At 40.6% G+C, this 24,398-nt stretch overlaps 1 protein-coding gene across 1 annotated transcript in view; it reads left to right on the plus strand.

Annotated features, from left to right (window-relative positions):
- The window catches only part of LOC111665356 (semaphorin-5B-like), a 33,171-nt gene that overhangs the window by 570 nt on the left and 8,203 nt on the right, over nucleotides 1-24,398 (plus strand). Inside the window, exons 2-16 of the mRNA XM_023420337.1 lie at nucleotides 6,826-6,882; nucleotides 14,774-14,962; nucleotides 18,312-18,411; nucleotides 18,547-18,592; nucleotides 18,915-18,977; nucleotides 19,087-19,185; nucleotides 19,396-19,609; nucleotides 19,723-20,008; nucleotides 20,196-20,331; nucleotides 20,953-21,160; nucleotides 21,255-21,462; nucleotides 22,235-22,352; nucleotides 22,536-22,720; nucleotides 23,098-23,241; nucleotides 23,539-23,686. Of these exons, the coding sequence (XP_023276105.1) occupies nucleotides 14,818-14,962; nucleotides 18,312-18,411; nucleotides 18,547-18,592; nucleotides 18,915-18,977; nucleotides 19,087-19,185; nucleotides 19,396-19,609; nucleotides 19,723-20,008; nucleotides 20,196-20,331; nucleotides 20,953-21,160; nucleotides 21,255-21,462; nucleotides 22,235-22,352; nucleotides 22,536-22,720; nucleotides 23,098-23,241; nucleotides 23,539-23,686 (2,100 nt within the window). The 5' untranslated portion in view covers nucleotides 6,826-6,882; nucleotides 14,774-14,817. The remainder of the gene's footprint in view (nucleotides 1-6,825; nucleotides 6,883-14,773; nucleotides 14,963-18,311; nucleotides 18,412-18,546; nucleotides 18,593-18,914; nucleotides 18,978-19,086; nucleotides 19,186-19,395; nucleotides 19,610-19,722; nucleotides 20,009-20,195; nucleotides 20,332-20,952; nucleotides 21,161-21,254; nucleotides 21,463-22,234; nucleotides 22,353-22,535; nucleotides 22,721-23,097; nucleotides 23,242-23,538; nucleotides 23,687-24,398) is intronic.

Here is a 24,398-nt window from a genome sequence, read left to right on the forward strand (position 1 = left end):
AAAAAAAAGAAAAAAAAAAAGGAAAAAAGAAAACTAATTCTACTTTAAATCCGACATATTAGCCGATAGCATTCACTCAAATATCAGAAAATGTAAAGGAATGTAGGTGACAGACAAGTGCTTAACAAAACTTTGGATACAGGCTATTCATGGTTGGCTGCTGCATAACAATCGTTAAATTAAACAAAGCTCTTGTTTAATCTACAGGAGTTTTAGAAATAATCCTAGGTGATGATAACTGGGCTTTGTTGCATGCTCTGGTAGTGGAGTGCAAAAAACAAGCATACATTTCAAATATTTCCATTATTTCTTAAAATCTGATGGTAAATTCAACTGAGAGTATCTACTTTTACTGATTTGCTGTATTGTAGTGCAGGAAGGTAGTAGGGATTAAAAATGGTAGCTGCTGTGTATGTTGAAAGTTGGCCAAATTCAAGAAAGCAGATCCTCATTATTCATGAACATAAAAAAGTAATTTCTTGTATGGCGATAAAAAAAACTGCCACATTTTAGTGGAGATTGGTGTACCTCTTCTACTTAATGTTAAAGGTGGCAGTTTGCAGAAGTGCAATAATTCTATGATAATGAACACTTTACAATAAATTATCCATGTCAAGTTCAGGTTTACTATTAATTATATAAAAACATGACAGCTAATTCTGATAAAGTTTAAAATAAGCTTATGATTTGCTCCAGTTTTTGCACTCAGTTTTCAAATGGTGTAATGTGCACATGCAGACTACAGCTAAATTCTCTCCGTTCTCAGTCAGTTACATGTAGTTCTCTGTTTATACAAGGGAATAATAAGCTCAGCATCAAAACTGATGGAGCCTGGGTCTTCTTGTCTCTTCCATTTCTGAAATTTGTTGTAGATATTCATGTAATTCAGGATGAACCCTGGTGGCCCCTGAGCCTTTCCTCCCTTAGCATTACACCAGACATACTTGCCTGTAAAGTGCTGATTCTTCAGTATGTTCTGTAGCACACATTTTATCATCCACAGCAGCAACAGAATAGAATCATTCTCAGTAAATTGTTTGCTTCCTCCAACACATTTCTATTAAACAGTTATAGATAAATAGTTATATATAATCTGTAATCTGTCTATAAATACTCAAACATTTGTCAACTCTTTAATTTCTTGGGTCATCATGAGAAGTTCAATGCAGGTTACTGCCAGGAAAAAGTTGAGAAACCCTCCTTTTAGGCTGTTTATAGTGCAAATATGATTGTTGCTTTGCAGTTACCAACTTTTGCAGCAAGCAATGTGTGGCTGTCCGGGCCGAGGCGTTACTGTTGCTGTATCACACTGACATCACTCTTCCTTCTTGTCTCCATTGCTGTTGTTGGTAAGACTAACAATAAGCAGTGCATGAATTCGAGAAAGAGCAGCAAGTTTAATTTTCATCAGTGAATTGTCAAGCTCAGTACATACAGTATATTGGTTAAAATACGAAATATCAGCTGATGTATCAAACTCTCTAATATCAGTATTGGTTTGGTTTAAAAAGTCCAGTATCTGCTGAGCTATAACTGATAATGTTTTAATGCTTCACATGTTATTCAAGTGCTCCCTGACATCCTTGTTACAACTGGTTTCTTTTCTTCTCCGATATGTCATTGCCAGGTTATTATTAATTCCACAGTAAAATGAATGGAAACCAATGGCTACTTGAAAGGCAGGAAAAACATGTTAAAAATGTAAAAGCATGTAGCAGGCCATCACTGAGAGATTAAGACCCATCATGTAGGAACTATCAGAATTATATATTGTTAATTAATGGTCAAAAATTTTACTTTAGCGCTTTTATTTTATTTTCTGGCACATTTTAAATGTCAGCTTTAAACCTACTGAAAACAGAGCTGCTAAGCGTCTTCCACTACCTACAAGGACTTACTGCTGCTGATAAATAACCCCTAAATGGAAGTGGCATTAAATCATTAAATCGGACGCCTGGATGTGTTACCCACAGACCTCCACAGTTTCACATGAGGTCAGGCTGAAGTGGAAAAGGAGAGAAAGATGGATTAGGCAAGCGAGAGCAAGTTTAGTGCTGAAGGGGCTGATGGACAGGCGGCTGGGTGTTAAGGTTTTCTCCACTCACGCAGCCCAGACTCCACAGACGACTCTCTGACTGTGTGTGAGTGTGCTCAGCCTTTATTTATGCAGGGATAGTTGTTTGAACTATATGTTTCTCCTGGAAAACGCAGTAGAAAGCTGCAACCCTCCTACGTCTGCGAATGAGCATTTGCCGTTTAGCATCTCGCATGTTTCTCAACAGTTCTGCTTCAATTCAGGGATTTAAACGAGCAACCTTTCAGTCAAAAGTTAGTGACAGTTTTGGTAAGGAGTTTGCGGCCATGACACCAATTGGTCAAGAAATAGCTCAAAGGCCAACTGCTCCTAAAAACCACAATTTCATTTTTACATTTCTATTTCTACACAAGTAAATAAACAAGTTATGGAGAGTAAATAAGGTTTGGGGGTGTCAGACTCAGAATATACCTTTCTTCTTCACTTTGATGGCGCTTGGCTAGCACCTTCCACTTGCTCCAAGCCTTTATGCTAAGCTAGGCTAGTCCTAGACCTACGTTAAGCTAGGTGAATTTGATACCTCACATTTACCATATTTCTCGTAACTTTTTACATTAACATATTTCCCAGAATGTCATAGTGTTTAACCTTGATTTTCCATCACTGGGCATCTTAACTCTGTTTTTGTTTGTGTGTGTGTGTGTGTGTGTGTGTGTGTGTGTGTGTGTGTGTGTGTGTGTGTGTGTGTGAGTGACTCCTGTAAGCAGAGTTTTATTGCTCCAGTAGAAAGGTAAACCTCAGTGACTGCAGGGTTTTCAAAAATCAACACAGCCAGGCTTGTTTAAAACGGCGCAAACTGAAGGTTTGAAGTATTAAAAGTCAATATTTCTTTGTGACACACAGACTCCGTTTCACAGTGAAGCGCTATGTAATGGACAAGGCATCCATTGAGGGCTGTGACATGGGGGTTGCGGGTGGGGGTCGGGTGCTGATTTTGGGGGTTAAGAGTTGTTGGGTAACCACTGCAGGCATCCTTTGCAGCTGGTTGTGGATTAATGGAAGTCACTGGAGATTAACTGGTATTCTTTTTTAATTCATAAACAAATATGTAGAATAGGACCAGGACTTGATCAGGTGTACATTTTCAACCTTGTCTCCTACAAAACATGCTTCTATGCTGCGAATGTGCTAAAAGAAAACATAATTCTCGCCTATATTACGTTCAATGGAAATATATATTTTTTGATTTTCTCATTAGAGTTGAAACACTTACTGGATTAACCAATTAGTCATTCAGGAAAAACTTAATTGGCAACTATTTTGATAATCAAATAATTAAATAATAATATTCTTTGATAGTAAACAAAATTTCTTTGAATTTTGACTTTAATTGTGGGAAATTGTGGCAGAAATTAATCTTTGTTATGTTCATAAAAAGTTAATCAAAACAGTAAAAAGTTACTTAACTATACAGTTGGTTCAGTATCAGCGCTCTGATCAACTTCATTCCCAGACACAACTGCCAGCTGTTTTCAGCAAACAGAGCTCTGTAAACAGACTGTATGCTACCTGCCCAGCCCCAAACAGCAGTCAGAGACAGTTGGTGACTAGCTGGTGAGGGAGGGAGCATTTCGCAGCTAAAGAGCCAGATGTTTCCCTCAGCAGCTGGAGTAGAGCTAAGCAGAGCTAAAAGGAGAGTAAATATTGGACTTCAGGTGGCCAGAAACATGACTCCAAATGAATAATACCATTGTTCCTTAACTGCTGGATGTGTAAATAAAAATCAGTTTTCAATTTTTAAAAGTTAAGTTGAAATACGTCAGTGTTTGGCATGTGTAGCTAAGACATTTAAGTGACCTTTTAAGCTTGTGAGTAGAGGGAGTGAAAACTGCTCAGAACAGCTGCTTGATTTTAACTGCAGATCTTGTGGAGGCAAACACAGGTGGTTGAAAGAGCCCTAAACAAATACTGTCTGTGAATCATACAAGGTGATATAACAGTTACTATCATATTCACTGGTTTTAGTTGAAGTGTAGTCCATTGTCCTCTGTAGTATTAACAGCTGGCCATCTTTAACCGGCCCTGGTTTGGCTTTTCCTCAGCTCTCCCCTGCACCTCTCTGTGCCTGTAATCTTTCAGCCTCAGCAGTGACAGAAGGGCTGTAAAAACAGAGCCGGAGGAGGTCATCCTGAAGTTTGCACAGGAGCGAGCCATTCATCCTCTCAGGGGGGTTTGGTACTCTGCTGTGGCGAGGCTGAGGCTGAGAGAGATGAATCTCCTGCTCTGTAACGGTTGGGGATGAGGCCGGGAAAAGTTATTTGTGTCTTACGCTCTGCTGGGTGCGCGGGAAGCTAAACGAGCCTGTCGTTTTTCAGTGGATGTGATTAATTGGTGCTATTAATTTCCAAATGAGAGGTCACCCCTTTGTCTTCTCAGATTGGCAGCCACTTCTACAGCCATGCCTGACTGGTGTCTCTGTCAACAGTACTTCCTGCTTGTTGATACAGACAAGAGTTGGGTTGATGAACTTGACATAGAGTGCGTCCACACAAAGCTTGGTAATTAGAAAACAACGTTTAAGTGCAAAAATGATGTGTCTATACTAGTGCTTTCAGCGTAAAGATCGTGTTCTTTTTTTAATTTTACTTATCAGGCTTCCCTTATTGTTTTTCCAGAGGCTTAATTTTCCTCGTCCACACTGAAAAGGCGCCATTATCAGATTTATCCAGGCAGTTTTCAGATGAGAAAAATTAGTGTGGACAAAAGGCTAAACCTGAGAGAAACTTAATTTGAGTCTGCAGGCTGATTCTTGACTGTGGTAACTGAAAGTTCATTAACTATTTGAGTTAAGGATATTTTATTAAGAAATTTAATTGATTAGTTGCTTTATTAACATCTAAAATACTTTAGGCTATTCTGTTCTGTTGTTAATTTGGATGTTAGACTAATAACTACCTGAATGTTTAAGGTCTATTTAAAGAAGAAAAACATTTAGATATAGTATTTTTCTGGTATTTCAGCCTCTCCTATACAGTCCCTTCAGCAGTAACGTAAATATCACAAATGTATCACAAACCAAAAACCTTTCAAGAATGAGGAAAAGAATGTGTTTGTGAAATTATGCAATGGGATTTGAATGGGACGCTAGGGTCAAAGGTAAGGAACATACACTACAGGGGATAGACTCAAAATCTGTGCACCTGGAAAATCGAATGTACTCCAGTGCACTATCATAAAAATTACCTGTTTGAACAGTGCTCAGAAACGTCAGAGGTGTTGATTCAGCTGTGAGGGCATTTCTCGTGTGGTTGTTAAATGTAGAAACAGAAAATGTATGACTTTGGCTCATAACATCACATTTAATTTCCCTAACTTGAAAGATGCTGTAGTGCACTGGACTGATTTATACTTGTGTTTTCATGGTATATGTGTGGATACTGTCAGGCTAACTTTACTTCTGTCATGTAGCTACTCTCAGTATTTTATTAATGCCATGTATTTATGCTTCCTGTCATTGGTGGTGATTCTGGAGGCCAGACTGGATTTCTTTGTTCAGGCAAACAAAATGTTTGTCTCAGCTAATGGCATTTGTTGTTGACTCTGTCTCCTGATTCATTTGCACACTGATGATACTGCAGCTGTGTTCAAAACAACAACACCAAGGCTCATTTTGAATCCATGGAATGATTTTTACTTCGTCTTTGTCTTCACGAACTGATTTAGACGGTGATAGTTTGAAGAAGTTAGCCAAGTACTCTGCTTTTACCAGAAAGCAGTGCCCCTCAGGTGGGTTCTCTTTGTGTTAGGACCGAAACTCAATTATTTTCATCTGTTTTTTATTATTAAATTGATTTTCTGTTTTATAAATTATAACTTGAATTTATAAAATGGAGCAAACCCAGCAAAGTCTCATATTTGAGAAGATGGAGATGCCAAATAGCTTAATAAATGACTAGAAGAAAAAAGGTGTCACGTGGCATCTGTCCTCAAAAACACAGACACACATACAAGAAGAATATGTACAAGTACTTATTTTTGGAATAATTCAATTTTTAGCTACAAAATCCTACATTGTTTATATCCATGTTTTTCATCAAGCAGTCTTCCTCTTTTTTACTTTTGTCGGTGAATTGTTGCATTTTCTTTGTTCTCACATTACTGCTTGTGTTGAGTAGTGGAGATCATTACTCCTTTGTGCTGCTGGTGGTCAGGAAGCTGATTATCTTTAAGGATCTTTAAGTAGTTTTTGCTTGGTTACGTTTTTCCTCAGAGATTTGTGCGTACCTGCACTCACCAGGAGGGAGCAGTATGCAAATAATGTTCTCTTCAATCCGCCACTGGCTGAGTGTTGTGCACTGTTCTGGGTCAGTGCATCAGCCTGTTAAGTTATAGGGTCAAGTATAAACCTGTTGTCAAATGATGTATGATGAACGCAGTGCAAAAACACCACAATACTAAAACTAACTGGAAAAAAAAAAATGGATCTTGCAGGCATAACAATACACACACACACACACACACACACACACACACACACACACACACACACACACATACACAGGGCAGACATCCACTCTCTATTCAGAGAGTTAACAGTTTGCTCTGCACAAACAGGAATCCTTTGCTTCCCCCACCTCCCCCATCACACACTCCCCCACCCCCCCATCTCTCTGCACACACTCTGGTCAGCGTGCCACTGTGTGTCGATGTGTAACAAGTTCTTTCTTTCTTGTTTTTCATACCTCTGTCTCTCTCTCTCTCTCTCTCTCTCCCTCTCTCACCATGTGAAGCGTCGGGATCCGTGCCACTCGTTTGTCTCTCGAAGCAGTTTTGGTGATGGTGAACGAGTAAGTTTATTTTCCTGTATGTTTCTGTGTGCAGCGTGTGTGTCCCTCCCTGCATGTATCCCATGTGGAGGTTGGCAGTTTCAGTGCAATTACTTATTCTTTTGTGTTGTCCTTTCTGTTTTTGTGTCTTAACTCGCCTACTTTTTGTGCCTGTTTTTGTGCCTGTCAGTTTGTCGGCCTGTTTCCTCTCTGCAGGCTAATTTCTTCTTTAATGATGTATAACATGACCCTTCACCTCTCCCTCCTTCCCCTCATTTCACTCCCATCCTCAGCGTATATCACTCCTTCTCTGACTTCTGTGGCTACATGTTGCACGAATAGATGTGTTAACACTCGGGGAGGGAGAGGGGGGGGTTCAGGTAATTTGTGGTGGATATTTCCTTTGTTCTGTCTGAGGCATTAGTGCTGAAATTGGCAAGGGGATGGTGCAGGAGAGAGAAGCAGAGGGGAAAAGGAGGAAGAGACTCCTAACCACGGATCAATAACCTCAGTCTGGATTCTAAAATTATGTCTGAATGTGTGTTTTCTTTGTTTTGTTTTTTTTGCCTGATCATTCGATAGATGAGCAATAGGACTTTTTGTAAGGAAAGAGACACAGGTTGTACTGACTGCAATGTTTTAAATTTCCTGTTATTTTTTATCTAAGAAGAGTGTTCTTGGGATACTGATGAATATTTTTGACTAGACGCAGCTGGTACCTGGACATTTTATGTAAAAACTGCAATTACTTTCCCCCAGAATAATTGCTGGCAACAGGGCTGGCACCCTTCATACTTGATTACATGACTAATAGGCACAAAGTTGACTTGCAAATCTTTACTTGATTAGTTCTTTAATGGAATTTTTATGGAATAAGCCATTAGTCATCACTGGAAAAAAAAATAGTCACATCTCTAGCGTCACAATAACCTTCACAAGTATGGTGGTCCAGTCTGTAATAAGGACTGGATTTTATGAGCTGTTCTGCCATGACAGCAACATTCGATGTAATGGATTAGTTAGAATATTAAGACTTAAGTATCTGCACTTTTACCAAGACAATGCATGGTACAATATGTAAATGTGCAATAGTTTTTGCAAAACAGATTTGATTGTACACTCAAAAATGCATTTAAGAATAAAAGTGAGGAGAGCTTGGACTCCCAAATGGACAAACTACTTATCATGCAGACATAATGGAATCCAAATGTATTATTATTTTTATTCTGCAACTAACCAGTAAAATGACAAAACATAATAGCCTGAATATTTTTCATCCATTCGCAGTAGCTTGGTAAGATGAGTAAACACTGGTATTATGGTCATTTTTTTAAAGAGTAATAGTCCTTTGATGCTCATCGTCTTAGTACACGTGATCATGTGTTAACAGGTGGTCGTGCAGCACTGTGTACGGTTTGGAGATCTTAACCTCTGTCTCTGTTCAAAGACATTCTTTGGTGTTTTTTAAGGCTACTGATGCCTGGATGCTGTTGTTTGTGTCTGTGCGTGTGAAGAAAGGCCAGTGTCCATGTGCAGTGGATTGTCAACATAGTAATTGATGGCTGCACTTTGAAAAAACAGTCCATCAATCTGTTTAACCAAGTCAGCATGAACATAGTGCCTTAACCTGCCAGAGATATAACAGTCTTTTAAGAAAAAAAATCCAGCCTTTCAGTTGGAACTTTGTCTTTGCATCCATCCACTTTGTGATAATCATTATTTTATTTTATTTTTTTGGCCACTTTGGGAAATCACACACATATTACAGGCTGTTAACAAACTGCTGCCCATTTACACATCCAGCAGACAGAGCGCAACTTCAGCATTAATTTCTTTGTAGTTTCCCTTTGGTCTCTACCAACTCTCGAGAAAAACATTTTGCTCTTTAGCTGCTAAATGCTGCGCTGTGTCCACCAGATACTTGCAGGTTGATGCTAAAAGATGCTATGGATGTTATTTCTCTGCAATTTTCTGAATTCTCTTACCTTTCACATCTCATATGGGCAGTATTTTGATCTGCTACTCAGTTGAAAATATTGATAAGTGTGGTAGAGAATTTTCCTTCATGTCTATTGACTACTGGATTTCCTTCAGGGAGGATGTGTGATAGTGATAGAGACAGGGAGCACTTTAGGAGGATGCAGAGGGTATGAGTTTGGTTATGCAGCCTAGCTATGTCATTTGCTCCAGAAAGTAAAACAAATGGAGTTCATGACGAGAGAACAGAGGGAGACAGAGAGGAGCGAGGGGAGATAGGAAGAGAGGGATCGGTGCAGCTGTGTGCCTCTTTAGGATTCCTGCTCTCTACCTCCTCTCGCCGGGGCCAAACCGGCATCATTAGGTTTGGCAAATTACCCGAGCGGCCATTGTGGCGCAGCCATGGCACGTTAGTGTGTCTTTTTAACTGTGGCTAAACTCAGTCTATTCACTTGTAAAAGAGAGCGGCCATTGGCAGATAGTTGGCAGGTTGCACAGAGAGGCCATTCACCCCGGTAGGAAGGAGCTGGGAATACTGCCTCGGAAATGGTCCTCTCTGAATATTTTGATGGAGAGACTCTGGATGCCCTCTCAGTGTCCATTTGCTCCAACTAACAAATCTCCATGAACTGACTTCACGGGTGTTTAATACTACCTTTTACAGGTGAGGGCTGTCACTGTCAGATGAGAGCTGCTGCTGCAACAGTCAGAGAGATTTTTGGGGGATTTACTTTTGATAGCAGCTGTTATTTTGTGAGTCTTTTTTTTTTTATTTGAGGAGGAATTTGCAATCCCATGTTTTTGGGTGTAGGGAGATGGGGGGGGATTCACTGTTTCTTTTAATGATATTTGGATGAAGTCCAGGTACTCAGATGAAGAGAGTTTAGACAAGAGGCAGACATACAAGGGTCAGATGCTGCACTCTCTTCTTTTATTTCTCATGCCATGGAGAAACAAATTACGGGGCTTCTGGATGAAGAAATAATTGCTTGTAATTAATTTCCTTGTCATATATCACCTCACTAAAGAGGATTTGTCTGTATGCTCATTTTGTGGCCGGTGTAAGCGCTATTAAGCATTTTCAAGGTGCATCTTGTGACAACATATAATTCCCTTTTTGTAAGGTATGACTGAAGAGGTCTTACTCACCCTGACCTAAGAGAAATAGCACATTCACGGTGTCAGCATGGCTGCCCTGTTCATCCTAAAGAGGTTCATCCACGCCTTCATCAAATCAACTCATTCATATACAAGCTGTGGGTTGAAGGTGTCCAAGTGACACACACCATGGGAGGGCCATGAAAAGACTGAAATGTTCTACTCCTTCAGCTTGTCTGAAGACAAAGCCAAGAGTGCTTGAATAGTGTTGCTTTAATTTTGTATGCATGCTTTAAAAGCTTGAGATTCCCTGTTTTTTTTAAGGGTGTAGCAGGAGTGGTGGATGTGAAAAAAGATGTAATATCTTCAAGAAATGCAGGTTAGTCACTGCCAGAAAAACACCAGTACAATAACTGGCTACACTTTGTCTTCTGAGAGAAAAAAAAACCTCTGCAGCGTGTAAAGTTTGCACAACTGTGATGAAGTGCTGCAGGAACACTGCTACTCTGTCCAAACACTTGTCAATGTGTCACAACATTTCCACCAACAGCGAAGGAGAAAGTCTGGAGGCTGCAGCTAATTCTTGTAACTTTCTGCAAAGAAACAGAGAAACACCCCCAGTTTATATCTAATCGCCGTGCTTGCTTGTGCATTAACAAATATTTAGATGAAATAAATCACCTTGTGGTTGAACTGGTCACCATCTGTAGACACAGTAGACAAGTAAACATGTTGGGAGCCACTGATTTAAAGCTGCTGCCGTCTATTATAAGCAACAAATGCAACAAATCAAGTGGTAGTAATAAATGTCGTAGAAAAATGAGAGGGCAGGTAAACAGTCTATATATGGGCATATGTCTTTAAAGGAGATCAGCAGTGAATCTTGAGAGTTAATGGATAACAGAGCCCTTTCCTGGGCTAGACACACATTTAATGACTTTAAGGCAAATTTTAATCATTGCTTTGGTCAAGTTCTATTTTCTGAATGGCATTCAGAAGAGCTGTTGTGAGACCTGTATTTCTTACTCTGGTTGTCTTCCTCGGATCCAACAGGCAGGCACACATATTCCTCATGTTCCCCCCCTCCTCTGATTATCTGCTCTCTTATCTTAGCATTCAACACGTAGATATATTTAATTCAGCCCTGTCTCATCAGGCTGCAGTGTGATGTGGTATTTATGCAAACACTTCTAAAGCAATTCTAACTACTATTATGGGTTTGTGATTGCATGCAAGAAGACATCCTAATTAATTAGATATCCTGTTACTCATTCAAGTATTGTGAGAGGAAGAGAAGCATGGTGCTCACATCCTTCAGTAAAGCTCCTGACATTTTGAAAAAGATTAAGAGCAAAGAGACAAAATGTAATGAATCTGTTCTTTTTAAACTGCTATTACAAAATGAAAGTTTTACTTTCACAACAGCTGTTTTTTTAGAGTGGAGCAAACAGCAGTTTGTTTCTCTGTGTCTGACAGTGCTAAGCTTTTAGCAGACGCATTAGCATCTGTGTTTCTCTGAGTGAGGTGAAAGGTAATGTTTGAGTGAGCTTTCATTCACACAAAGGAATCGCAGGAAGACACACACTGCAAGTTAGGTAGATCGATCCAGAGAGGAAACACAAGGCAAACACAGCTGTGATGTACACACCTGTCATAGTTTGAAATTGTATCTTAAACTTTATGCTCGGTGGCTCAGAGGTTAAAATCTTGGCAGTGTTCCTCTCTGTGTGTGGAGGTCACATGTTCACTCCCTGTTCCTGTGGTTTTCCTCCCACAGTCCAAACACATACAGGTCACATGAATCGGAGACTCTGTATTTCTAATCTCTTCACAGGTTGTTAAGGCTTTATGGTGTTTTTCCGACACAGGCAGCTATACGAATGAATGAATGTTCTGACACGCTCACGCCTTCAGGAAAACACTATTAGGCTTGAATGTTATACTTCCTACATTTCAGTCAAGGCTGTTTTTACCTAAATCTTAAATATTTTACGTGTCACACCCTGTTTACTTTTGGCAGCAGAAAGTGTTTTGGCTGATTCTGATGAACACAACACTCACCGAGGACTCGTGATCTCATCATTTGAGCCACATTTAGAAGCACTGAAAACTTGCTCAACTTTATATTGGGTAACATTAATTGAGTAGTCAATCAACAGAAAATGAATCAGCAGCAATTTCCCAAATCAAGTAATTGTTGAAGTCATTTATTACGCAGAAACACAAAACATTTGCTTGTTCAAAATTCTTGAATGTGAAGCTCTGCTGCTTTTGTTCAGACAAAACAACATTGGATATTTTTTCAGGATATTTTTTACGTCTATAGATTAAACAATCTGAATCAAAAACGTGACTGAGGGTCGACAACCATATCAGCAACTCATCAGTTTGCAGGTATTTGGACATATTGATATTTTTGACCTGCTGGTGGCGCTAGATTAGTATTTGTTGAAATATTTCAGTCTGGAGTAAAGTGGTGGACCGACCGATCAACTGACATTGTCCTCCATTGAACCCTGCCTCGAGCATGGCTAAGAATAATCAATGGATTCATCAGTAATTAAAACAATTATTGGCTGCAGCCCTACTACAGGCACGGAGAAGACGTGCCTCTCAGACACTTTTAATTTGCCAAAAAGCAAAACAACCCACACAAGCTTTTGAGGTTCCTCACCAGAGAAATGAAAGCGTTGGCTGTTTGTTTAATTGCTTAAAACAACCTACATTTACATTTTGCTGCCTTCACCTCTCATTGTGACACTACTAATGAATGTTCTCTCTCAGAAGCGAAGGTGACGACCGTGATTTCGTTTAAGCACAGCGAAACCTCTCAGGGGGAGGGACGGGGCGGATGGTTGGGCATACAGTGTGTCTTGAAGTCACTTTTACACATTCGGGTGCTGTTTGTTTTGCAGCTTAACCAAACCTGAACCAAAATGGTGGTAAAACAATCTACGTTGCCATTTAGATACAAGGACTTGTTAAACTAAGCATGTAGTTGATCACAGGGTGAGAATCTGAATCTGAGAATTTCCTACTGCCCCTGAAGAATCTGACTGACATCTGCTGCTACTCCCCCTCATTGTACTGAACAGACAAATCCCAGAACATTAGGCCTCTCACTGGCCGGCCTTTGCACGGTGAGAAGAGCATGGCCACATAACAAAAGTGAGGCCAGCGGTGGAGGCTCTGTTCCTGTCGCTTCATTAAGCAGCAATGTCGAACCCAGCAGGTTGGAAAACCTCTGCCTCCACACACATTCAGTCCTCCTGGGGAGCAGTAGACAGACATTCACCATTTCCATTCTCCAGAGCACACAGCAGATGCAAGCAAAAGACAGTGGGAGCTACGATGAAAGAATAACAAATCCGCTGAACGGTAGTGTAGAATAACTTAACGATTATGTCATTTTAAACTACTTTATCCCTCAAGCCTGACAAATTTATAAACCGAAAGTGTGCACCAAAGAGCTTTTCTCCAAGGACGTCAGCTGACAGTTTAACTGCTTCAAGTTTATCTCTCAACTCAAAAAGCTTTATAATCAAAAGTGTGCATGTTTCCCACTTCCTGCTGTTAAGATCTTCTCTCTAGGGTTTTAAAATGTGAGTCTTTTGAAATATACAACTTTGTTAAGGACACAATTACAATGAGAAAAAAAGAAAACAAAAGACAAGGCTGGGTTCATCCCCTACTGTGTGTATCTCATGCTAGAAATAAGTGCACTCATGTCCAACTGTAAAATGTAAACCGCTGTAGCAGTGAAGTTGCCATCTGGCACCTGGATGTCCATATGTTTGCAGACACCACAGTGGCGAGAAAAAGAGCAACATTTGTCAGCTGTGTTTTACCTGCTGACCTGACAGTTGGAGTTATTTGCCATCACTGAAATGAACTCCTCAGATCGCTCTCCCGTAAAATAGAGATAGAGCTGAATGAAATGGAAGCAGGTGAAGGAGCAGAACAAAACAGGTGAAGCTGTTTCCAAGCATATTCTGATCTTCCTCTTTTTGAAAGGAGATTTTCAGGTGCGATGTGCTTGTCATTGAAAACACAGTACTGAAGGAAACAATAAGAATTCAAGGTGAAATTCCACTATGCTGAAACAAAGGCATAGATAGGCAAACATGATTAAACGTTGATTTCCTCCTGTTTCGGTTCAGCCGATCACAACCAGCAGCATTAAAAACACACTCAGATACTGGCACTTTGAATCCATGTAGCACAGCTTGTTATAGCAAGTAGATTAGGTTAATTATTTATCTTTACATGAATAAAAAACAGGCATGGCTGATATCAAAGTCTTAAGTTACTGCGCAGTAAATGTAAATGCTTTCTGATGCAACTAACGCAGCTAATTTCCTGAATGGGCCTTTGCTATAATCCTGTGCATGTGGTCATCATCGTCAGATAGTCATCTTTGAGCAGATTTGATGTACATAAATGGATTTTGATGTTGACACAAAGACCCTTCATGTGGCTCTCAGTTCAAAGTTCACACCCCCTGTTTGGCTCTGGGCCCAGTCTCGTCTGTGAATGGGTCTCCTCAGTCATGAAGAGCTCCCTTGATGGCACCCTCGGCTTGAGAGTCGGCGTTAGAAAGATTGGCGGCTCTGGTCTTTTGAGGTGGATAAGCCGTGACCGAGTCCTGCTGACACTGAGGGGCAGGACACCCAGAGCCGACAGACAGAGGCGGCAAAGGGACAGGGGCAGCTGGACAGGCGGACAGAGGGGGTTTTAGATATTAGTATTTCTTGATCTTTCTGGGGGGAAATTGAAATCATTGGTGTTTGATTCTCACTGATGCTTAAAGTGACGGTTGTCTCCTCTGTTTCAACAGGTGTTTCCCGAGGACCTGATAGAAGACTGGATGTGGTTGTAACTATGCTTACGTCAGGGTGGGGGGCGTGGGCCCTCTCCCCCTGTGGCCTTGTACTGGTCATCTGTTCGTCTGTTTGTCTGTCGCAGCAGCCTCACATCAAACCTGCAGACTGCAGTAGAAAGGAACATCCTGTTGTCTCCTACCAAGGTGAGTGCATCGTCAAGTTTCATAGCCACCCATCCATCCATTCATTCATCCTTCCATCGATGGGCTTTAGTGAACACAAGTCAAATGTCTCTGTCCAGAGAGGTTCACTTAGCTGAGTATGCACTTACACGACGACGCCCCTACATCCATCGCATACATCAAATTATAAAGACGATCCTTGGTGCAAAGTGAACTATCTTCATCTAGCCTGCGTTGTGTTGTGATAAGGAGCTGGATGCTTCTATGATGAAACCTTTCAAAAGCACTGATGCTTTACTTATCAGTGTGATGATGCGTGTTAAATTATTAACATCATTCACATTTTTCACAAAACACAACAGGACGTGTATGATCTTAAGTAAAGTTAAATAAGTCCATATCAAAATCCTGCATTGTATATTTAATTCAATCTGCGTTTTGACTGATGAAATATTGTATCAGCGCACCTTTGAAATAGTCTCCCCCAAATACTATCTGTCATGATATCATATGGTACACACATTAGAAATACACAGTACTAATACTGAACAGTCATCATGACTGTTAACTGCAGGCACAAGGTGATCACAGGCAGCACATGTCAACTTAAATAATGCAACACATTCCCACAGACAGGAAGTTAAAGACAAAATATCACAGAGAAACATAGGGCATATGAAAACCACACACCATCAGTACACCAGTGTCTTATGCACATCTGTATGAAAGCAGCACAAGCGGACTCCTGGAATGTTTCACCGAACAGTCCACCTTTAGTTTCCCTCCGTCTGTTTTCATGTTTGATAGACTTTGCTAATTCCGGTTAAGTTAACCTTGGAGCGGTCAGAGAGCGACGCATTAGGACAAAGCTGCTGCTGGAGAGAGAGTCACTTCCCCTGCTGAGATATGAGTGCTTACCTGGACAGTCTGTGTTTGTCTGCATTGCCACCGGTCGTTATGTGCACCGGCAAATGCACAAACACAATTTGGATTTAATAGGTCCCTATTGTTGCGATAGTGATGGTTTGTGTTTATGATGCGTTGTTTTTCAAAGTGGACCTGAGGCCAGATGAGTGATGGTTCAGTTTTGTAATAACACACTGTTTGCTCATAATATTTCATAATGTTGCTTCACATTTTATTTGAGATTAATAAAGACTGAGCATCTCAACAAATGAGGCTTGGTTTTAATATAGAGATAATTAAAGTCTGGCAGTGCTAAAAGCTCATGTGGCATTAATTACATGTTTACCTTGTGTATCAAGAACTTGCACTTAAAGTTATTTGAGCATCTGTACATTTTATCAGACATAACAGACATACAGGTTTAAATTAAATTAACACATGCACATGTTTTGAAAGTTATTTCTGCAGCCTGGCCTCATTAAATGTTCTTCTTCAGCTGTCTAACGCCTGTGAAAGGGCCTTTGATAATATTATTTTGACTGGATGTCAGTTTCCATTCAGCTCAAAGTGCTCGTCTGGCAAACTGGTCTGTTTTTGTTTTGGATACATTTGCCCCACAAGCCGACCCTCAAATCAGAGGACCCAGCATTAATTTTGGTGAGGCTCTGAAAGATTGTTGAAAGGATTAATTTGTTGCACTTTATGTGGTTTGTTCACTCTGCCCAGAGCGCATATAAAAATGCCAAAGTGGCTTGTTTGATGTTCAGTTTTGTTCAGCTGTCATCCTGCCTGGGTACAGGCTTTAAATCAATATGTTTTAATTTAATCTATAATGACAACAATGAAAACAAAGTCACAAGTGCTTCACAAGGTAGAAGAAAAGACTGGATTATTTCAACAGCGTAATTAACTTAAGGCAAATAAAAGTACAGGGACGGAATCAAGTAAAACATACCAAAATAGGACAAAGATAGGGGAGCAAAACTGAAAACATTGTGTGTTTGCTCCCTTTTTATAATAGATTTTTCATACATACAAAAGTTGTCCTCTTAAAATTGTGATGGTTTTAACCACAGTCTGATGGTTCTCATTAAGTAGGAGGAACTGTTACTAATCAAATATCACTATCCAACTCCAACTTTATATCCAAAATTGTTCTTTTTTTGTTGTTGATAGTTTCAAGCGTTTTCAAGTGTCTCGGTTTCATGAAATTTTTGCCACCAGAGAGTCAAATAGTCAGATAGTCAACATCATGTTTTTATGTAGAACAGTGGTTAGCAACCTCTGGGCTGCAAAGGTATTGCAAGTGGGCCGACAAATCATTTGCAAAACAGTATAATTTGTACAAAAAAAATTTAATTATAAAAAAATATATAATGTTTTTAAATGTTTTAAAACAAAATGATCTTTAAAAACATTAAAACTGTTTTCATTGTTTATTTTCACAGTGAAAAGCCAATGAGGGCAACTTTCCAACAATGGAAACAAAAAAAAGGAAGAATGAGCCTCCTACATGTTTATCCTGCTTTCAATTTGGTCCTGAATGTTCATTACCATCCAAATAAGAAGTGCTCTGAGAACGCATTATTTTGGCTCCGTATTCTTTTGGGGTTGGATGTGTGCCACCAACATATTTTAAATTTTCAAGTGGGCCTTGAGTTGGACACTAGAATATTCTCTGTAAGACTCATGAGTACAGAAGCAACAATCAGAGCTGAAGGTGTTATTTATCAAGTTTACAACTCAGCTAATCTGCGTCATCAGGACTGTGTGGGTGTGATTTGATCAGATTTGACAGACAGCTGTCATCACATATTTAAATACTGTCAAACTGTGGCGCATCAATGTGTGTGACATCCTCTTTTCTGAACAAAGCTCTGCCCACTGTAAAGAAAAGCTAGAAAACACAAATGACAGAAATAGCAGAAAATTGTATGTTTTTGTAGAAGCTGACTAAAAAAAATGTTTTCAGGGAAACAAAACGCTTCAGACCTTGGCTCAAATTTTAATTAAGTAAATTATTTAACAAGAGAACAGTCAAAAATGTTGTCCATAAATGTTTAGTTAGATCATCTTTAGCCTCTGCAATGTGAGATACCAAGACATGTTGAAGCCTTGGACTCAAGACTTACCATTTGTTGAAGAGGGATTCCCACGCAAAGAATGTATAACTCATTTCTTTTCTAATTCTTCTCCTCCCCCTTCATTTTCATCTTTCTGATTTGGACCTTGTCTTCCTGTTCCCGTTCATCATCCTGCTCCTCCCACTTCTTTTTCCTCTTCTTATTCTCCTGCCGTTGGTCTCTCCTCTCATTAATCTTTTTTCCTCTCCTTTTTCTCCCCTTCATTGTTCATCTCTCATAATGTACCTTTTTGTCTCGCCTTTCCACCCCTCCTCCATCTATTTAACCTTTCCTGCAACCGTCAACCCTTTCCTCCCTGCCACCCTTCATTCTCCATACAGCGTTAAGGCCGTGGGTGTCAGAGTTCTCCCGTCCAGGAGTGAAGGATTTCTCCCAGCTGGCCCTGGACCTGAGCAGAAACCAGCTCATCGTGGGAGCAAGGTAAAAACTAACTGCACCTAAAGTCAACACAGTGCAATGTACACATAAGATTCAGAGTCATAACCATCTAACAAACCCACTACAGTCGGTGTGCTTCTGCTGCTCCACCTCCAACGTGAAATATTTATTTTTCAGAAACTTCATCTTCAGACTGAGTTTGGGAAACGCCTCCCTCATAGAGGTAACATTAACCAAAAGTGCTTATGATAGACTGAGATAAAAATGTTTATCATATGAGTTCATTTAATGCTTCTTTCACGGCATTAAAATTAACAGAAATAAATAATAAATATAAACACAATAAAAAGATATAATAGATAATATTCAGACATAAAATATTCATTAAAATAAATGTTTTCAGAAATAATGTTAAAAATAAATAAAGAGTTCAATCATTACTTAAAGATATAATATTTTAAATCATTTAAAGTTCTTATAATTTTTTGTCTGGCTTTGTCGTCCATATTCCTAAAAGTAAAATATGTTTGTATTTCTTTCTTCAGGCGACAGAATGGGCTCCTGATGAAGATACAAGGCGCTCATGTCAGAGCAAGGGCAAATCTGAGGTAGAGTCTTTGTTCACTCTGTTCCAAATGCATTGTAATGGATTAACAATAGAAGGTTAGTGCTTTCTCATGAAAAAGGAACAATATGGTGTGGTGTATTTGTCTGCAGGAGGAATGTCAAAACTACATCCGGGTTTTGTTGATCAGTGGGCGGACGCTCTTCACATGTGGGACCAATGCTTTCACCCCCGTCTGTATAACTAGGCAGGTTGGTACAACAGCTTATCAGCAGCGGTCATGATGCAAGCTGCCAGCATCATCCAACCATCAGCATAAGTGATAAAATAAAGCAAACTTAAAACCAAGAATTTACAAACTCCATCACCACAGAACCTCAAACAAGTGTTAAGTGAAGTGACACTCTTTTCCCTGAAATGACTTCAGCTCTGTTCACAACCTTTGTCTGTCTTTCCATCAGATTGGTAACATCAGTCAGGTGTTGGACACAGTGAATGGTGTTGCCCGATGTCCCTATGACCCACGCCACAACTCCACCGCCATGGTAACAGAGAAGGGCGAGTTGTACGCTGCTACAGTGATCGACTTCTCAGGGCGTGACCCAGTCATCTACCGGAGCCTGGGGAACATGCCGCCACTACGCAGTGCCCAGTACAACTCCAAGTGGCTGAATGGTGAACAGAGCACCACACAGATTTGTCCTGTTTTCTTCAGCCCTGTATTGACCTGTGTGTGTGTTTGTGAAAATCACATCTTCCACTTTTTCTTCCCCTCATGTGTCCTCCAGAGCCTCATTTTGTGTCTGTTTATGAGATTGGTCGATTTGCCTACTTCTTCTTGAGAGAAACTGCGGTAGAAAACGACTGTGGGAAGATGGTGTTCTCTCGCGTGGCCCGGGTCTGTAAGAACGATATGGGCGGTCGTTTCCTGTTGGAGGACACCTGGACCACGTTCATGAAGGCCCGACTCAACTGCTCCCGCTCAGGAGAAATCCCCTTTTACTACAACGAGCTGCAGAGCACCTTTTACTTACCGGAGCAGGACCTGATCTATGGCATCTTCACCACTAATGTGTGAGTGATGTGCATTAATAACATCATTATAGAGGCATATCACTGGATTTTTTTTTGTCAGTTAACTTGTCACTGAGTATTGCAAAAAAAAAAAAAAACTTGCCATGTTTCCTCAGGTTTTCTTCCTTGTTTCCTTTCACACTGAATTGCGGCAATCTGACCATGATTACATCCTCCCCTCCTTCAGGAACAGCATATCAGCTTCAGCTGTCTGCGCCTTCAATCTGAGCTCCATCACCCAGGCGTTCAACGGACCTTTCCGCTACCAGGAGAACCCCCGCACCGCCTGGCTCTCCACCCCAAACCCCATACCCAATTTTCAGGTAATTCATATTTACACAGACAAAAAACGATTCCAATCCACATCGCTGTTTTTCTCTCACAGTGTTGATAGATATGAAACTCTGTCCCTCCACAATTTCACAGCCTTCCCTCCAAAACTTATAAAGGTGGTTTCAAAAGACTGACATGCATTTCATCTCTGTGCAAGTCCAGAGATAACTCATGAAGTATAGCATAAAAATTCAAGCTCATTACCATCATATAAACCTCCAGGAATAAGTGCTTGGCAGGTTTCCAACACATATACAAAGTCCTATCCAAGCTGAGCTGTAGGGCCATTGTAAATTATATAAGCATTTCCTCATTTCATATGCAATAGTTTAGTTATTTTTGATTTGCATTTATTTAGCATATACTTACACTGTCAGTAATACAAACCTGCAGCTAAAAATGGCAAGCAGATGACTCAGACTTGTCTATTGAAATGTATGAATTAATGTTCTTAGTTACACCTGTGTATGACCAGCATCACAAAGGTCTGTTTTTAGTTCATCTTCTTAGGTTGAGGGCAAACTAATCAGTAAAATTAGCTACTTGGGTGTTTTGTTGAACAACCTACATCCTGAACACTTCACACTGAGCCTTCCCTCTTCGATCTTCAGTGTGGCACGCTGGAGGAGGGAGGACCCGGGGGGAACCTGACGGAGCGCAGCCTCCAGGACGCCCAGCGACTCTTCCTGATGAACGACGTGGTCCAGCCGGTGACCATCAACCCTCTGCTCACCCAGGACAACCTGCGCTTCTCCAAACTGGTGGTGGACATCGTGCAAGGCCGAGACACCCTCTACCATGTCATGTACATCGGCACCGGTGGGTGACAGGGACAGAGCTGGGGCTGACCAAAAATAAAATAATCAATTACATTTCTGATTTACAGAACTTTTCTCCTACTCCATCTTGACAGAATATGGCACCATCCTGAAGGCTCTCTCCACAACCAATAAAAGCCTCCATGGCTGCTACCTGGAGGAGCTCAGGATCCTCCCTGAAGGGCAAATCGGGCCAATCAAGAGCCTGCAAATCCTCCAAAGTGACAGGTCCTTGTTTGTGGGACTTGATGACAGATTGGTGAAGATCCCATTAGAGCGATGCTCCAGCTATCCCTCCGAACGGTACAGTCCTTTTATCAGATGTATAGACGTTTATTGTAGTAATTTAACAAAAAAGAAAGAGCGCAGCTTTGACGGAGGATGAACAAAACAAGGGAGATATAACAGTATGAATAAGATGTAATATATAATTCAAGTATAAAGCATATGCAAACCCACAATCTTTTAGTAAAAGTTACACTTAAGATCTGTGAGCCTGCTCAGTCTATGGATTTTCTGCTGGTGTCGGTGAGTGTGCAAATCTACTAACTCAACTTAAAAATAAAAAAGATTTATGAACTCTCTGCCATTAAAGACACAAACACACGTGGGTGTCCAAGTCTGAAAGACCCAAAGCAAACGCTGACAAAGATGATTATGTTAAGAGCCCATTTTATTTTCCCTGTGAAGAAACTACTTTTGGACTGTCAGTCCATATTTTGGCAAGCTTCAGAGCAGACATTAAATAAGTAGGCTGTTAATGAATTTGTTCACAGTGAATGCACTAATAGAATATCCTGACAACCTTACAAAACACTGTATGATGTACAGTAGTTTTTCAATATTAGCCCCTCTCTCAGTCCTGCTACTTAAAACACAACAGAAGTTCTTTGATAGAGAGAAAATACTTTACTAGACAATCCTGCTGATTGGAGACTGTCGAAATGTGCAGACTACTGGAGTTTTTGACATCATTTTGAATCAGCATTTCATCGCAAACACGACTGTGTCGCAGGGAATCTGGAAAATTCTGCAACTTAAACAATTACTGACTGACTGTTTGATCTCATATTAGTTACTGCATGGAAGCTCGGGACCCCTACTGTGGCTGGGATCACAAACAGAAGCGCTGCACCACCATCGAGGAGAGCTCCAACATGAACCAGTGGACCCAAAACATCACAGAGTGCCCAGTAAGACACACACTTACTCCTGTGCAAGGGTCCGTACTCTAAATGTATTTAAAAATGCTTAGCTGGTAATGGGAAGTTAATTTGTAAAAAATGTCTAAAAACTATCATCCATCCATTGATTCTTCTTTCATTTACCTGAGATTAAATCTAACTTTTCATGTTCACCTCAAATCCTTTCTGGAGATGAGGAACCTAACGCAGGATGGTGGTTTTGGACCTTGGGCACCGTGGCAGCCCTGTAACCACGATGACGGCGAGGGCTCCATCAGCAGCTGTGCGTGTCGCTCCCGCTCATGTGACGGACCGGCGGCCCGCTGTGGTGGCGTCGAATGCAAGGGCCCCACCATCCAGGTGGCAAACTGTTCTAGGTACATCTGTTTATGCAGATATTCATAATCTCAAATCAAGGAGTAATCTTCAGTACTTCAGAGATCAATTACCAGGGAAATCTAGTTTATTAAATCTGAAAATCTGGTATATTAATACAACCTAATATCACCTCATTAAAGGAGAGAGTGGATAATGGACTAATGAATAGGTCGAAGGCAATGAAGCTAGTTGTGAAGTTGTCATTGTGAAATATTTGGCTCATCATCTTCAGCTGTTGCTACCTTTGCGAGGTAGTTGCTAACGTTTGGTAGCGGTGGGCCTAACTGGAAACAAGGTTGATGAAAGCGGAGCTCTTGTGATTCCTGAGTTACATGTAACAGTATTTACATTTCCTCTCTCGCATCCTGCTCCTCAGGAACGGCGGCTGGACTCCCTGGTCCTCATGGGGCCAGTGCAGCAGCACTTGTGGCATCGGATTTGAAGTGAGGCAGCGGTCCTGCAACAACCCCTCGCCTCGCCACGGCGGTCGAATTTGTGTCGGCCAGGGTCGAGAGGAGAGGTGAGGAGGAACGTGAAGATGTAATCATCACCACTGTCATCATTACTGCAAGGCATTGTTAAGATTTAAAACGTCACCACTTTGGATAGAAATGACATCAGTAGAAACCTTGTCTGTCTGGGCACAAATGTCACCATTGTTTCAGCCAGATGTTTGAGATTTGAAGTATTCCTGAAACATTGAAGCTTCACAGCCAATAAATAAAACCAGGTAGACTTTATCATTCATTCACTACTGTTAATCCAGATAAAGAGTCTTTATTGACACCAAGTCTAAGTGAGGTCTTTGTGTTTCCAGGCTGTGCAATGAGAAAAAGCCTTGTCCCCTGCCAGTGTTGTGGACAGCGTGGAGCCCCTGGGCTCACTGCAGTGCTGAATGTGGAGGTGGGGTCCACTCCAGGACCAGAACCTGTGAGAACGGAAACACTTGTCCTGGATGTGCCACGGTATTGCAGTGCTTGGATATTAAAAAATAACAAATTTACAGTCCACAGTCCACAAAGTTTCCAATTAGACCTGATGATGGAGCCAGAGCGGAGCAAATCTCTTAATGAGAACGGGTTAATTCTGTGAGGAATATGAATATCTACCCCAAACTTGCAGAGCATAGTAAATAAATACCCATAAAATAAAACCACATCAAACTTGAAAAGAATCAAAACACAAAAAAAATGAACTGACACTTTGCTAGCATGGCAAAAAGACTGTAGCTGTTTGGTGTCAGGCACATTCTGTTAGCCTTACACTATACTGTCTTATATGAGCTTCAGTGTTAACACCCATCAGTGAGACCTGGGGTTTAAGCTGTGGATGCAGGCCAGCATATGTAAAATGGAAGATTTTTAATGTTATATTTCTTACACCATGATTAATATGCTCCGTAAGAAATAACTGTGAAGCATCATTTTATGTCTACAGCTAGATGCAGCCTTGTTTAAATAGTCCCATTCAGCACAGTAATTAGATGCATAATTAACTCCCTCCAGGAAAAACTGCAATATGAGCGTTGTTTAGCAGAATCTATTAGGGTAGCAATGTGTCTCTGCAAGATGTTAAGAGTGAATTACTGGAAACACGGGATGTATGGCTTTGGGAGATAAAGCAAACAAGCTTCAATCTGTGACACAGAAATGGGTTTACAGTTTTTTTTTTTAGCAT

The sequence above is a fragment of the Seriola lalandi genome, unplaced genomic scaffold (assembly GCF_002814215.2).
Source record: "Seriola lalandi dorsalis isolate HSWRI2012SDOR001 ecotype SW California unplaced genomic scaffold, Sedor1 jcf7180002054630, whole genome shotgun sequence".
Taxonomy (NCBI): domain Eukaryota; kingdom Metazoa; phylum Chordata; class Actinopteri; order Carangiformes; family Carangidae; genus Seriola; species Seriola lalandi.